This window comes from Lampris incognitus, chromosome 16 (genome assembly GCF_029633865.1).
Source record: "Lampris incognitus isolate fLamInc1 chromosome 16, fLamInc1.hap2, whole genome shotgun sequence".
Taxonomy (NCBI): Eukaryota; Metazoa; Chordata; class Actinopteri; order Lampriformes; family Lampridae; genus Lampris; species Lampris incognitus.
In genome coordinates, this window is record NC_079226.1 from 15687400 (window position 1) to 15702563 (window position 15164).

The following is a 15164-nucleotide window of genomic DNA, read 5'->3' on the forward strand; positions in this document are numbered from 1 at the left end:
AATAATAGTGCCACTGGCCACATTTAACTCCTCAGAGAACGTTTCAGCCATTGGCGTTAATTTGCTGTATCTTCGATACGGCATCGTTACTCATACTGACTTGGAAATACCCCCCTCCTCTGGATATGATACCGCACTACATCAACAACGAGCGATCGTTCAAGGGCACCGCAAAGTCCCGCCTACCAACAGCTGAAACAATTGATTGGTTGAGGTTGCAATGCTGGCAATTTCATTGGTGTTTTTAGACGTACGTTTTATGACGACGCTGTAGTCACCGGAAGACAACCTACTGTGGCGTGAAACGTGGGTAAACTTTTACGTTTTTTGTCTTGTGTATTTTTTGTTTTGTTTTGTTGTAGGTACGTGTGATCCAAAATCTCAAGCGCTCAAAAGATCACCCGGAGCTTCGGGAGCTTGTGCCACAGCCTTCAAATGGACAGAGAAACTGACATGCTAACGTTAGCTTTCTGTGCCAGCTAACTACTGGCGGCTGCGCGGTGTGACGTCTCTGGGCAGACTAGACAGTGACTTCAGAGTATCGTTCGAGTTTGGCTCTGCTTAAACGTTTTTCGGAGTAATTTGTTGCCGGCTATTCATCGTCATTGGAAAGCTTAGCAAGTGTGACTTCCTGATAACGGAACAATGACGACACTCCTTGCTGTCAGTTAGATGGTAGAGGTTCCCACGGTATGACCTGATATTCTCCCATGAGGAAAATAGGTGGATCTTTTTTTTAAAAATGTGACTCGAAGATGAGGGCTTGTAGCATGCGCCCATCTTCAGCTTACAGGGTCTAGTTTTCAGATTGCCACTCGATGGCGCCCTAGATCATATAATGATGGCTTGGGATAATAAAAAAAAAGGTTATGAGCCATAATAGCGTTCACGTTCATAATTAATTGCCTGTCACGAACACGTATTTGGATCATATTATTGAGAGTTTTCTTCCTTAAACCAATGACAATTTCCAATCAATAAGAACGTGATCGAATTGGCATTGATATTAGTATTCTTTGGTGTGTGTCTTTGTAGCCGTGCAATGCATTCCAACGTCTTCAGATTCACTTGTGAACCATATTAATGTCTTGATTGTAACCATTAAACCAAAGAGGACAAAGGAATATTTGGAAAAACTTCCTCTGCAGAAGCACAATTGTGAAGGACAAAAATAAAAGTACATATGATATACACCGATCAGCCAAAACATTAAAACCACCTGCCTAATATTGTGTAGGTCCCCCTCGTGCCGCCAAAACAGCTCTGAGCCGTCGAGGTATGGACTCCACAAGACCTCTGAAAGTGTCCTCTGGCATGTGGCACAAACACGTTAGCAGCAGATCCTTTAAGTCCTGCAAGTTGCAAGGTGGGGCCTCCATGGATCGGACTGGTTTTTCCAGACATCCCACAGTTGCTCGATCAGATTGAGTTCTGGGGAATTCGGAGGTCAAGACAACACCTTAAACTCTTTGTCATGTTCCTCAAGCCAATCCTGAACAATTTTTTGCAGTGCGGCAGGGCACATTATCCTGCTGAAAGAGGTCACTGCCATCAGGGAATATCATTGCCATGAAGGGGTTAGCATGGGTACTCTGACCGGTCTGCAGCCACACAGCCCCATACGCAACAAACTGCGATGCACTGTGTTCTGACAACGGTCTGTCATAGCCAGCATTAACTTTTTCAGCAAGTTTAGCTACAGAAGCTCTTCTGTGGGATCATACCAGACAAGGAAGCCTTCGCTTCCCAAGTGCATCAATGAGCCTTCGGCACCCATGACCCTGTCCCTGGTTCACCGTTGTCCTTCCTTGGACCACTTTTGTTAGGTACTGACTACTGCATACTGGGAGCACCCCAAGACCTGCCGTTTTGGAGATGCTCTGACTCAGTCGTCTAGCCATCACAATTTGGCCCCTGTCAAAGTTGCTCAGATCCTTACACTTGCCCATTTTTATTTATTTATTTATTTTGCTTCCAACACATCAACTTCAACAAGTGACTGTTCACTTGCTGCCTAATATATCCCACCCCTTGACAGGTGCCATTGTAATGAGATAATCAATATTATTCATTTCACCTGTCAGTGATTTTATTGTTTTGGCTGATTGGTGAATGAATCCATATGGGTCATCTAGAAAACCTTACGTGACAGCGTTACACTGTCATTTTTTAAAACAAAAGAATCAGCTACTCGCATTGCTCTATAGTATTTTCCATAAGAACACCTGAAGACATTATCATTTTATTTTTGTTGTATTTTTATTAACAGTTTATGACTGTCATATTGAGGTATTTTCTGTAATTGCTTTAAGAATTGTGCCTCAGAACTTCAAATATCTCTCATCAACCACAGTACCTCATGAGAGATGGCTTCCTCTGCGAAACTGGCATCTTTCCGCCTGCCTCCCCTGCCCACAATAGGCGAGGTGATAAAGCTGTTCAACCTTCGAGCTGAAAAACAGCTGTCCCAGAACTTTCTTCTGGATATGAAGCTTACAGGTGGGACATCGTGCCTCTCTCCTTTGTTCCCGCTCTCTTTTCCCTCTCTATCTGCAATGCACCAACACCTGCTAGTGACTGTATTTCCCACTGTGTCTGCACTGAGGACACAATGCACGTTTGCATCCAATACACTTGACTGCACAGCTCCACGTAGGTTTGTTCATAGGCATTGCAACCGACAGGCTTTTCTATATGAGCGAGGTGAGTAGATGTCCCGCTAATGTGAACAGACCAAGTCAGTCGTTTGCAGCCCATACAGAGCTCGTGCCCTAATGTGATTATCAGTGATGCAATGCAGGTCTGATCTGCTCTCGTGTCCTTGGACAAGGTGACTGTGTTAAATTAATCCATGCCAACTTTTTTTTACATGCAGAGAGGCATGAGAACTGTGCACACTATTAATCTCAATTTAAATATTGCAAACAGTGATAAAGACCTTCAGTTGCAGAGTATAATCTAATTATTATGATGCACGAGTCCACCAAAGTAATATCTAATTAACAAACTATGCACCCAGCACCACATTATTTGTGAGAGTGAAGATTTGAGTGTTGGTCGTCTATCTTTTCAGACAAAATTGTCCGTAAGGCAGGCAGTTTGAGAGGCGCCCATGTTTGTGAGGTGGGTCCTGGCCCCGGGGGAATAACGCGCTCAATCCTTAATGCTGGTGCCGCAGACCTACTGGTCGTAGAGAAGGATAAACGTTTCATCCCTGGGCTTCAGGTGGGTTACCTACTGAGAACTGCTAAATGTTTTGCTGAACTGGCTCTTAATATGCTCAAAGGTCATTAGACCATTCAGTAATGTTTTTTCAACCTGAAGATCTTCAGCCAGACATGGATCGACAGATGACATTGTGTCTTGAGAGACGACAGACATGTCAAAATGGAGAGAAAGACTAGTTGTTTGTAAATGATTGTAGTTTTCAGGAAGGTATTTTCGTTCAGCTCATTCTATGTCTGTAATGTCCATGTCCACAGCTCTTGTCTGAGGCAGCACCGGGGAAGGTCAGAATTGTCCATGGTGATATACTCACTTACAACATGGACGGGGTATTCCCGAGAAATATCGCCAAACCATGGGAGGAGGGTGAGAAAACGCAATTTCACAATCCCTTTTGGAATAATCCAGAGACTTTTTTTTTTAGCGAGTATACGTATTGTTACATGGGGAAGCCAAGACATAAGAGTGTGTAAGTAAATGTGTTCCTTCACAGATCCTCCGAACCTTCATATCATTGGGAATCTACCTTTCAGTGTCTCAACTCCCCTCATTATCAAGTGGCTGGAGAACGTGGCCAACCAGACAGGGCCCTTTGCCTATGGACGCACCCGACTCACGCTCACTTTCCAGAAAGAGGTGGCAGAGGTGGGTGTGCTTCAGTTGAGTCTGAAGAATGCATGAACCCTTATTTTATTATAGCTCCAAACACTATTTAATGAGAGGTTATCATCGTTCCATGTTAACATGTCAAATACAGAAACAATTTTCATGTCTCTCCCTCTCTCTGATTTACTTTTAGTATTTTGCAATGCAAATTGTTGCAGTTTATGTAAGATGTTAAAGCTTATTCAGTTTGTAGATCCCTCTGAGTTGTTATCATTGAGACTGGGCAGACTACTTATTGCTGTGAAAATACAATATCAGTGAATCACTGACAGAATTATTATTTTAGAATTATTATTATTATCGATAGCAATCATTGATTGATTTGTCTATGATTTTGAATCATGACAAAGATTTGAAATAAATGTGAAATAATATAGTGACATGCTCCCAAACCCCTCAGCACCCAATTGCTGGTGGTATAGTAAGATGGCTCTTCCATCTTTCATACGCACATTGCTCATTGTTCAGGACAGTAAAAATATTGTAGCGAATTCGGGGACAACGCAACCACAGGAACTGCCATGGCCGGGAAGCGAACCTGTATCGCCCGCACCGCAGGAGACATCGCTAACCGCTCGACTAAAGGGTCAGACCCGCCAGCCAGTGGCCAGCGTGTCTACTTATCCATGCACGTTACAATATGATACGATACAACTTTGTCAGCTTACACTGAAATTCATTTTGCATCTGTCGGCAGTTCCGTTCAAGAAATTTAAACACAGATTAAATATACGCATTAAACGCATATGACACTTATCATAGACGTACAAAACACATCAAACAGCTGTGACAATCATTCATATCACATTATATCCCCTAGATTCAGATCGTAGTTAGCAGCACACTGATTTTGGTTTAGCAACAGGATAGACTGATTGATAAAAGAATTCTCCAGTCTGTTGCATTTAAATTGAGGGACCCTAAATTGCCTATTAGAGGGCAGATGTTGATATTCTGCATTTAAAAGTTGTGAGGAGTCAGAAGAGATAATGTTAGCAAGTCTGACCATGCACTTGTGAGTTACTTGAAAGGAATGTGCCACGGGTTGGCCATTAATCTTCGTACAAATTTGGATTTATAATAATAATTCAATCATCCAAACCGCTTATCCTGCTGTCAGGGTTGTGGGGATGCTGGAGCCTATCCCAGCAGTCATTGGGCAGCAGGCATGGAGACACCCTGGACAGGCCACCAGGCCATCACAGGGCCCACCCACACACACACACACACACACACATACACATCTAGGGACAATTTAGTATGGCCAATTCATCTGACCTACATGTCTTTGGACTGTGGGAGGAAACCGGAGCACCCAGAGGAAACCCACACAGACATGAGGAGAACATACAAACTCCACACAGGGGACGACCCCCAAGGTTGGACTACCCTGGGGCTCGAACCCAGGACCTTCTCGCTGTGAGGTGACCGCGCTAACCACTGCGCCACCGTGCCGCCCTATAATAATAATAATAATAATTAATAATAACAATAAACATTATTTATAGCGCACCTTTCTAAGCAACGTTACTAGGTGCCTTACACAACAGGATAAAATAATGCACATAGTCGAGATAAAATAACAAAATACAATAAAAATATAGGACATAATGCCGGATCCATTCCATAGAACTAGGTAAGACACGGTCAGGATAAAGTCACAAGAGCATAATTAAAATGAAGAGAATTAGAATCAATAAAACAAGGATTATGATAAAAACAATAAAATAAGGTGATACAAGAAAAATAGAAAAATGTAAAGAATTGGGCGTCCAGATAGTGTAGCGGTCTATTCCGTTGCCTACCAACATGGGGATCATCTGTTCGAATCCTTGTGTCACCTCCGGCTTGGTCAGGCATCCCTACAGACACAGTTGGCCGTATCTGCGGGTGGGAAACTGGATGTGGGTGTGTGTCCTGGTCGCTGCACTAGAGGGGGAAACTGGGGGGAATAGTGTGATCCTCCCATGCGCTACATCCACCTGGTAAAACTCCTCACTGTCAGGTGAAAAGAAGCGTCTGGTGACTCCACATGTATCAGAGGAGACATGTGGTTGCCTGCAGCCCTCCCCGGATCGGCAGAGGGGGTGGAGCAGTGACCGGGACGGCTCAGAAGAGTGGGATAATTGGCCAAGTACAATTGGGGAGTAAAAGAGGGGAAAAAATATAATAAAAAATATATGTGTGTGTGTGTGTGTGTGTGTGTATATATATATATATATACACTACCGTTCAAAAGTTTGGGATCACCCAAACAATTTTGTGTTTTCCATGAAAAGTCACACTTATTCACCACCATATGTTGTGAAATGAATAGAAAATAGAGTCAAGACATTGACAAGGTTAGAAATAATGATTTGTATTTGAAATAACATTTTTTTTACATCAAACTTTGCTTTCGTCAAAGAATCCTCCATTTGCAGCAATTACAGCATTGCAGACCTTTGGCATTCTAGCTGTTAATTTGTTGAGGTAATCTGGAGAAATTGCACCCCACGCTTCCAGAAGCAGCTCCCACAAGTTGGATTGGTTGGATGGGCACTTCTTGCGTACCATACGGTCAAGCTGCTCCCACAACAGCTCAATGGGGTTCAGATCTGGTGACTGCGCTGGCCACTCCATTACCGATAGAATACCAGCTGCCTGCTTCTGCTCTAAATAGTTCTTGCACAATTTGGAGGTGTGTTTAGGGTCATTGTCCTGTTGTAGGATGAAATTGGCTCCAATCAAGCGCTGTCCACTGGGTATGGCATGGCGTTGCAAAATGGAGTGATAGCCTTCCTTATTCAGAATCCCTTTTACCCTGTACAAATCTCCCACCTTACCAGCACCAAAGCAACCCCAGACCATCACATTACCTCCACCATGCTTAACAGATGGCGTCAGGCATTCTTCCAGCATCTTTTCATTTGTTCTGCGTCTCACAAACGTTCTTCTTTGTGATCCAAACACCTCAAACTTGGATTCATCCGTCCACAACACTTTTTTCCAGTCTTCCTCTGTCCAATGTCTGTGTTCTTTTGCCCATCTTAATCTTTTTCTTTTATTGGTCAGTCTCAGATATGGCTTTTTCTTTGCCACTCTGCCCTGAAGCCCAGAATCCCGCAGCCGCCTCTTCACTGTAGATGTTGACACTGGTGTTTTGCGGGTACTATTTAATGAAGATGCCAGTTGGGGACCTGTGAGGCGTCTGTTTCTCAAACTAGAGACTCTAATGTACTTATCTTCTTGCTCAGTTGTGCAACGCGGCCTCCCACTTCTTTTTCTACTCTGGTTAGAGCCTGTTTGTGCTGTCCTCTGAAGGGAGTAGTACACACCGGTGTAGGAAATCTTCAATTTCTTAGCAATCTCTCGCATGGAATAGCCTTCATTTCTAAGAACAAGAATAGACTGTCGAGTTTCAGATGAAAGTTCTCTTTTTCTGGCCATTTTGAGCGTTTAATTGACCCCACAAATGTGATGCTCCAGAAACTCAATCTGCTCAAAGGAAGGTCAGTTTTGTAGCTTCTGTAACGAGCTAAACTGTTTTCAGATGTGTGAACATGATTGCACAAGGGTTTTCTAATCATCAATTAGCCTTCTGAGCCAATGAGCAAACACATTGTACCATTAGAACACTGGAGTGATAGTTGCTTGAAATGGGCCTCTATACACCTATGTAGATATTGCACCAAAAACCAGACATTTGCAGCTAGAATAGTCATTTACCACATTAGCAATGTATAGAGTGTATTTCTTTAAAGTTAAGACTAGTTTAAAGTTATCTTCATTGAACAGTACAGTGCTTTTCCTTCAAAAATATGGACATTTCAATGTGATCCCAAACTTTTGAACGGTAGTGTATATATATATATATATATAGTGTTTTTTCCCCCCCAGAAACCGTCAATGGTGTTGATAGAAGGGCCCAACTAATTAGGAGCGGAATATCATTCATATGTATGTATATAAAGAATTAAAGATGTAAAATTATAAAAGTATAAGATATAAGCATTATAAAAAAATGTAAAATCGCTAAAAACTGGGCAACAACGGATTTACTATAAAAAAATACTTCCTGTAAAAGCAAGTTTTAAGAAGTGATTTAAAAGAAGGCAGTGAGTTTGCTAGCCTGATTTCCCCCGGTAGGGAGTTCCACAGCTGTGGGGCTCTTACAGAAAATGCCTGGTCGCCTTTAGTACCGAGGCTGGCTGAGGGAACAGTTAAAAAGGACCCGGTCTGAGGAGTGCAGGCAGCGACCAGGCCCATGGGGTGTGAGTAAATCAGTGATATATGTGGGAGCGAGGCCAAAGAGAATAAGTAAAAGTTTAAAATCGATCCTATCCCTAACAGGTAGCCAGTGAAGCATTGCAAGAATGGGAGTGATGTGTTCATGTCTCTTGGAATTTGTTAACAGTCTGGAAGCCGAGTTTTGGATGAGCTGGAGGCGGGAGATGGACTTTTGACCGAGCCCTGAATACAGGGAGTTACAATAATCCAGACGTGATGAGATGAATGCACGGATGACTTTTTCAAGGACCGTTTGAGATAGAAAATTTTCAACTTTTGCGATGTTCGTAATCAAGAGAAAGCAAGACTGTACTACCTTGGTGATTTGTGTGTCAAAACAGAGCTTGGAGTCAAAAAAGACACCCAAATTGCTGGCAGAGTGCTTAACATTGGAGGACAGGTTCTCTAGACTCTTGATTGTATAATTTGATTATATAATTTAGTTTTAAGTTTCACAGATAGGCTGCTGAGTCAGGCTGTACTGCAGTACAGCATGACACCCTGAACTGATATAAAAAGAAGAAAAATAGTCTGACTACTGTCTCCAAAAAATCTGAGTCTATGACGAGAATAAATACGCTGCTGAATCTTCATACAAGTAAATTCTATAAGAGGGGTCCATGATAGGGTGGCGTCTACCCAGATATATAGTATATATATTTTTTGGGGGGGGGTTTCCCCCCCTTTTTCTCCCCAATTGTACTCGGCCAATCACCCCACTCTCTGAGCCGTCCCGGTCTCTGCTCCACCCCCTCTGCTGATCCGAGGAGGGCTGCAGACTACCACATAGTATCTCCGATACATGAGGAGTCACCAGCCGCTTCTTTTCACCTGACATTGAGGAGTTTCACCAGGGGGACGTAGCGCGTGGAAGGATCATGCTATTCCCCCAAGTTCTCCCCTGAACAGGCACCTTGACCAATGAGAGGAGGCGCTAGTGCAGCGACCAGGACACATACCCACATCGGGCTTCCCACCCACAGACACGGCCAATTGTGTCTGTATGGATGCCCTATCAAGCCGGAGGTAACACGGGGATTTGAACCGGCGAGCCCCGTGTTGGTAGGCAACGAAATAGACCGCTATGCTACCTGGATGCCCTACACCCAGATATTTGTATGAAGAGACTTGTTTAATTTCTATGTGTGAATTGTCACCGGAGGCAGCTGACAATCAGGAGGAGGGCCAAAAGCAATTTCCTCTGTCTTATTAGTATTGTTAAGAGAATTTCTATCACACCATTCAATTAGCCAGTCAACATTACACTGTTACAGTCTGGGATCAACACTGTCAGCCAGCAGAGATTGTAAAGGGAATCATCAGAGTATTTTAAAAGAAACTGGTTGGGCACACAGGTGGTGCAGTCTGCAGTGTGCAATATAAACAACACAGGTGAGCTGATGCAGCCTTGAGGTGCTCCAACATTAGTGCTGATTGGAGAGGAAGGTGTATCATTTAACTTTACTAGCTGTATTCTGTTTGTAAGAAAAGAGTTGTACCAGTAAGTAAGTTTGGGATTGAACTGTTACTGAATCATTTTGGACAGGAGTAAATCAGGCTGAATCATATTAAATGCAGATGTAAAGTCCAGGAAAAGAGCTGCGGCATATGTTTTAGGTCTGTCGAAGTGTTTGGCGATGCTGCAACCTTGCTTGTAGGCAAATTTAGGTGTGTTACCTATTGCATTGTTGGGATGCTGGACCATAATAATTTCCAGCAATTTCATAACAACCATTGTATTCTTTAGGACATTGTTCTTTTTTTTCCCCCCAATTGTACCCGGCCAATTACTCCACTCTTCCGAGCCGTCCCGGTCGCTGCTCCACCCCCTCTGCCGACCCGGGGAGGGCTGCAGACTACCACATGCCTTCTCTGATACATGTGGAGTTGCCAGCCACTTCTTTTCACCTGACAGTGAGGAGTTTCGCCAGGGGGATGTAGTGTGTGGGAGGATCACGCTATTCCCCCCAGTTCCCCCTCCCCCCTGAACAGGCATCCCGACCGACCAGACGAGGCACTAGTGCAGCCACCAGGACACATACCCACATCCGGCTTCCCACCCGCAGACATGGCCAGTAGTGTCTGTAGGGATGCTCCAACCAAGCTGGAGGCCACACGGGGATTTGAACCGTGTCAGTAGGCAACGGAATAGACTGTCACGCCACCCGGACGGCTTTGGATATTTCTTTTGGGAGAGGTTTAAAATGAGATGTCTTCCAAGCTAGGGAATAGTATGAGTGTCGACGGGCAGTTGAAAGATTGGTTGTCAGGGAGGAGCCAGTTCCCTGGCAAAGAATTTCCTTGAGTTGGTAAGAGGGAAGATGCACTGACTTCATCCACAGTAATGACAAACCATATCTTTACTAGTGGGTGTAGTGGTCTTATGTAGATCTGCATATTTCTCAGGGTTGTCGACAGAGTCAAAACGGGAAAAGAAGTGATTTAGATCATTTCCAAACACAGGTTCATTGTCTGCCATAATAGGATGGTAGAATAGAATAGTAACAGAAAGTAAAGTTTTTTCGTTTTTCTATTGTTTAAACTTTGTTAGATTTTGTACTTTTATATCACCCTATATTTCTTCGCTGATACACTTCCCTCACCTCAAACATTGTCAAGACTGTGACATCTCAGACCCCACTCAGGGCGGACCTTGGGCCCCAGGGCCAGAATCACTGATTTAAAAGCAGTTCATCACCTCATGATAAAAGGTTTTGCCTCTGACTTACCCCTAGTGAGTAACCCACCCTTTCTAAAGGATTGTGATTATGTACTGACTTTTTTTTGGCTGTTCCCCTGATCCAGCGGCTAACAGCGAGTACGGGCAGCAGACAGAGGAGTCGTCTGTCCATTATGGCCCAGTACCTGTGCACCGTCCACAGCTGCTTCACCATCCCCGGACGTGCCTTCATCCCCAAGCCTGAGGTAGGATGTTTTCCCCTCCTGCACTGCTCACAAACACAGTGGAAGAGAACTAACCTCATTTTCACATAGACACTTTGTGTGAATGCACACACTTCTCTAGACTTTGCACACTAGTGAATATACATGAGACCCTCCTCACCTCCCCTTCATCTATCCTCATCTCCTCCAACATGTCTCATGGCTGCACTCTGTCATCTCTCCTGCCGCTACAAGGCTTCGTTTAGGCTGTGTTGAATCAGTGCTGTCTCCGTGCCTTCTTTGGACCCTCTCTGGCCTGTAATGATGCCTGGTGGGTATTTAAGATGAGGCGTGATCACACTGCATCCTGTAATGAGGGTCTGCTTCATTTTAGGCTCCAAATTCTGTCTCTTACTCTCACTCTCTCTCTCTCCTCCCCTCCACCCCCTTGCGTGCCATTGCTGTAAGAAAGGCGTTCGCTCTTATGTAACGGGAGAGCAAGATTTTTGTATTTGAAATGTGTGATTTATATTGTGACTAGGAGGCCCATTGAAAAAAAATTAAAGCAATATTGGTAAATTTGAAATAGCACCTCCACTCGGGCATATTTTAATGCCAACAGCACACCTCTCGTGAAAGACTAAGGATCTCTCTGTCCTTGTACAACCAAAACCATGTTTTTCTTTTCTTGAACTACAGGATTGGCATTGATAGGTGGATGTCAGAGATGGGCTGAGCGTCCCTTGAAGATGTCATGGCTCTTTAGAAAGTCCTCTGATAGTAAATATTTAATCCGCTATGTGAAGTAAAAGGCAGCAGTGAATGGAGCCGGCACTGATTGCTCATTCTGTTAGAAGAGATGGTTCCCAATGATTATTTCATCACACTCCGTCGTCTTGTATATAGTCTATGCATTCATTCTTTTCACACACTTATTCTTGTGTGTGCCTATCAAAATGCAACCTAATGGATGTGAAGAAAGCTTGCCTGCAGACATTAGGTGCCAGTGTTCATGTGCCCAAGCGAGGTGTCTGTAAATGCAAGAGTTTCACTCACACTCCACATGCATGCATGCGTGTGTGTGTGTGTGTGTGTGTGTGTGTGTGTGTGTGTGTGTGTGTGTGTGTGTGTGTGTGTGTGTGTGTGTGTTGGATTAATAAATGTCCCACATGTGCCAACCGAGGCCATCTCCCTAAATGTTTTAATGGACGCTTGGGAGAGTTGATATCATTAGGAGAGATGATGGCTATTTGATGAGCAGGTCTCCTGCTGCAGATGTCCTATAAAAGAATAGAGAGCACATGGACTACATTAAGGCTATCATACTCTGTGCACTGTGCATGCCCTTTTGTATGTCTAAGTCATGTAGTATACATCATAAGTCTCCCTGTGACGTTGTGCTGTTTACTGGTGTACGCCAGGGTCATTATGCAGAATTGAATGAACAATAAAAATGCCTTGTGTGATTTAAGGGGAACTATGATGGGTTGGCAGCAAGAGGATTGGAATTCTGCAAAGGGAAATTGGCTTATTCCAAACGCAGTGGTTTTGTGTATAAGTAATGCCTATATTTTGTGTCAAGACATAACGTAATATACGATAAAATAGTATTGGTGTGTCAAGTGTAAAAACTCGTAATGGATGTTGTCCGTGTTGCGGGCTGTGGTTTTTTTTTTAATGTTGCTTAAAGGGCCCATGAAAGGGTAACCTTCTGCAATTTGACATATATTCAAATGAAATGTAACGGTCGGGTGGGATTTATTGAGGGGAGAGACTTTGATTTGACTCAGCCAGTAATGACCAGAAAGAATGTGGACGTTGCATAGTTTCAATTTGGTGGTAGAGGATAACTTGTCTTCTCTTCTCTCAACCTCAGTCTCACTCATTGGACATTTGTTAATTTAGTACCCCTTTCACACTGACCAAAAAAACCCGCAAACATCCGCCGTTTTACATTGACCAGTTTTTTTGCGGTTTTTTTTGGCCGGTGTGAAAGTGTACGCCTACAAGCAGAGGATGACAATACTAAGAGTACTAGAATTGTCTTCCCGACAAACGTGATTCTCATAAACACGAAAATAAAGTGGATTTTTTTTTCTTTTGCTATTTCTAGAACACAATGCTCTGAATAGGTGTGAATTAAGCGCAGATGAAAAAAGTGTTATGGTGCAGCCGCGACAAGCACACAGCCACTGCAGCAGCACAACGTGAAATGAATAGAGAGGAAACCAAACACAGAGCTGATATGAAAACAGAGGCGAGTAAACCGGCAGCTATGCTTACCATCACTGCAGCCGTGAGCGGTTCGGGACCCCCGCGGGGCCGTCTCCTCGCGGTGGGCTGAGTAACGCAATCCCAGCTCCCGTGAGCGGCCAGTCCTGTTCGTGTGGATGGTGTTCAAGTTTCTTATTTTTGGTGGAGAGAGAGGTGTGTCGAAAAACACTGTTGCTTCCGCTGAGCGTGTGCCATACAGTTCCCTAACTCTTTTTCGTCTTGTGCCCGCCGGCGGTGACCAATCCGCCTTTCCCGCCAAACGAATGGGCAGGACGTGACGGGCAGGACGTGACCCTCTGGAAACCTGCTGCACTGGGATTTGGAGTTTTTTCCCTTTTTTTTTTATCTCCCAGGCATCACACAGCATGCAACACCCAATGAGAAGCATAGCTGTGGCATCTCATGTGTACAATCAGCTCTGCACAATAAAAAAAAGAAGAAAAAAATAGAACAGCAGGGGAAAGAAAGACCCCAAAACATATCCGTGACAAAAGTAACCCGAGTGAAAACACATTTTTCACTTTATGTGATAGTTACAGAGTGTTATAGTTCAAAAGCAGATTAATAATGCTACAGTTATGGGCGTTTGGGTGGCGTGGCAGCCTATTCCGTTGCCTACCAACACGGGGATCGCCAGTTCGAATCCCCGTGTTACCTCCGACTTGGTCGTGCGTCCCACAGCTGTGTTTGCAGGTGGGAAGCCAAATGTAGGTGTGTGTCCTGGTTGCTGCACTAGCGCCTCCTCTGGTCAGTCGGGGTGCCTGTTGGGGAGGGGGGAACTGGGGGGAATAGCGTGATCCTCCCATGCGCTACGTCCCCCTGGTGAAACTCCTCGCTGTCAGGTGAAAAGAAGCGGCTGGCGACTCCACATGTATCGGAGGAGGCATGTGGTAGTCTGCAGCCCTCCTCTGCTGAGGGAGGGCTGCAGAGAGGGGTGGAGCGGTGACCAGGACGGCTCGGAAGATAGGGGTAATTGGCCAAGTACAACTGGGGAGAAAAGGGGGGGGGGATCCGAAAAAGAAAAAAATACTAATAATGCTACAGTTATGGTTATCAGTGTAGAAAAATAACCGAGAAAAGAGAGGCGGTTGGAGGTGTATCGATAATGATGGGTAGCAGTGTGGGAGCTTCTCTCACTGTCTCTGCCACATAGCAAGCAAATCGGCTCAGTGTGCTAATTGTTGGTATTATCTTGTTCTCTCTATAGCTTTTGGATCACTAATTGTCTACATAATGCATGGGGAATTGTTCAAATTGAATTTGGATTGTCCTTTTTTGTCTGTTCTTGGCATGTCTCAGTCATGTCTCAACTGGGGGAGGGGGTGCTCTGTGCTGCTGGGATTTGTGTGAGCGCGTGTGGGTTTTTCATGTGTTAGTTGTGCATATCCTAGAAGCAGCAATAGCCGGTCAGCTCGGACCCTCATTGATGAGAGAACGTTTCCGTAACCATGTCCTCCAACATTCCTGTTGTGTCGCTGGTCTGCCCATGGCTTTAGAGATACCTCCTCCCACACCACTCGTGCACACCACTATCTCTGATTCTCACATGCCTCGCGAAACAGAAACGGATACAAAACAAATGTGAGGCTACACATGTAGCAATTAGCGGTGTGACCCCATTCCTGCCTTTAGATATGAAAAAGCGGGGAGGGATTTAATGCTGTGCGATCAAATAAATGGCGAACCACCAGGAGCACTCCAAAAAAAATGAGATTGTTGATGAAACAATTGAGTCTTTCCATATATATTAAAATGTGTGGGGGGGGGCGGGGGGAGCAGGTAGATGCAGGGTAGAGTGGGTTGATTGGCTGATAGATTTCAACCTATAGGAGCAAGGCACTTCTTGT

At 44.4% G+C, this 15164-nt stretch overlaps 1 protein-coding gene across 1 annotated transcript in view; it reads left to right on the forward strand.

Annotated features, from left to right (window-relative positions):
- The first annotated feature begins 277 nt into the window (after positions 1–277).
- The window catches only part of tfb1m (transcription factor B1, mitochondrial), a 33084-nt gene continuing 18197 nt past the window's right edge, over positions 278–15164 (forward strand). The window contains exons 1-6 of the mRNA XM_056296130.1: positions 278–306; positions 2354–2499; positions 3074–3225; positions 3483–3591; positions 3719–3870; positions 10966–11085. Coding sequence (XP_056152105.1) covers positions 2367–2499; positions 3074–3225; positions 3483–3591; positions 3719–3870; positions 10966–11085 — 666 coding nt within the window. The 5' untranslated portion in view covers positions 278–306; positions 2354–2366. The remainder of the gene's footprint in view (positions 307–2353; positions 2500–3073; positions 3226–3482; positions 3592–3718; positions 3871–10965; positions 11086–15164) is intronic.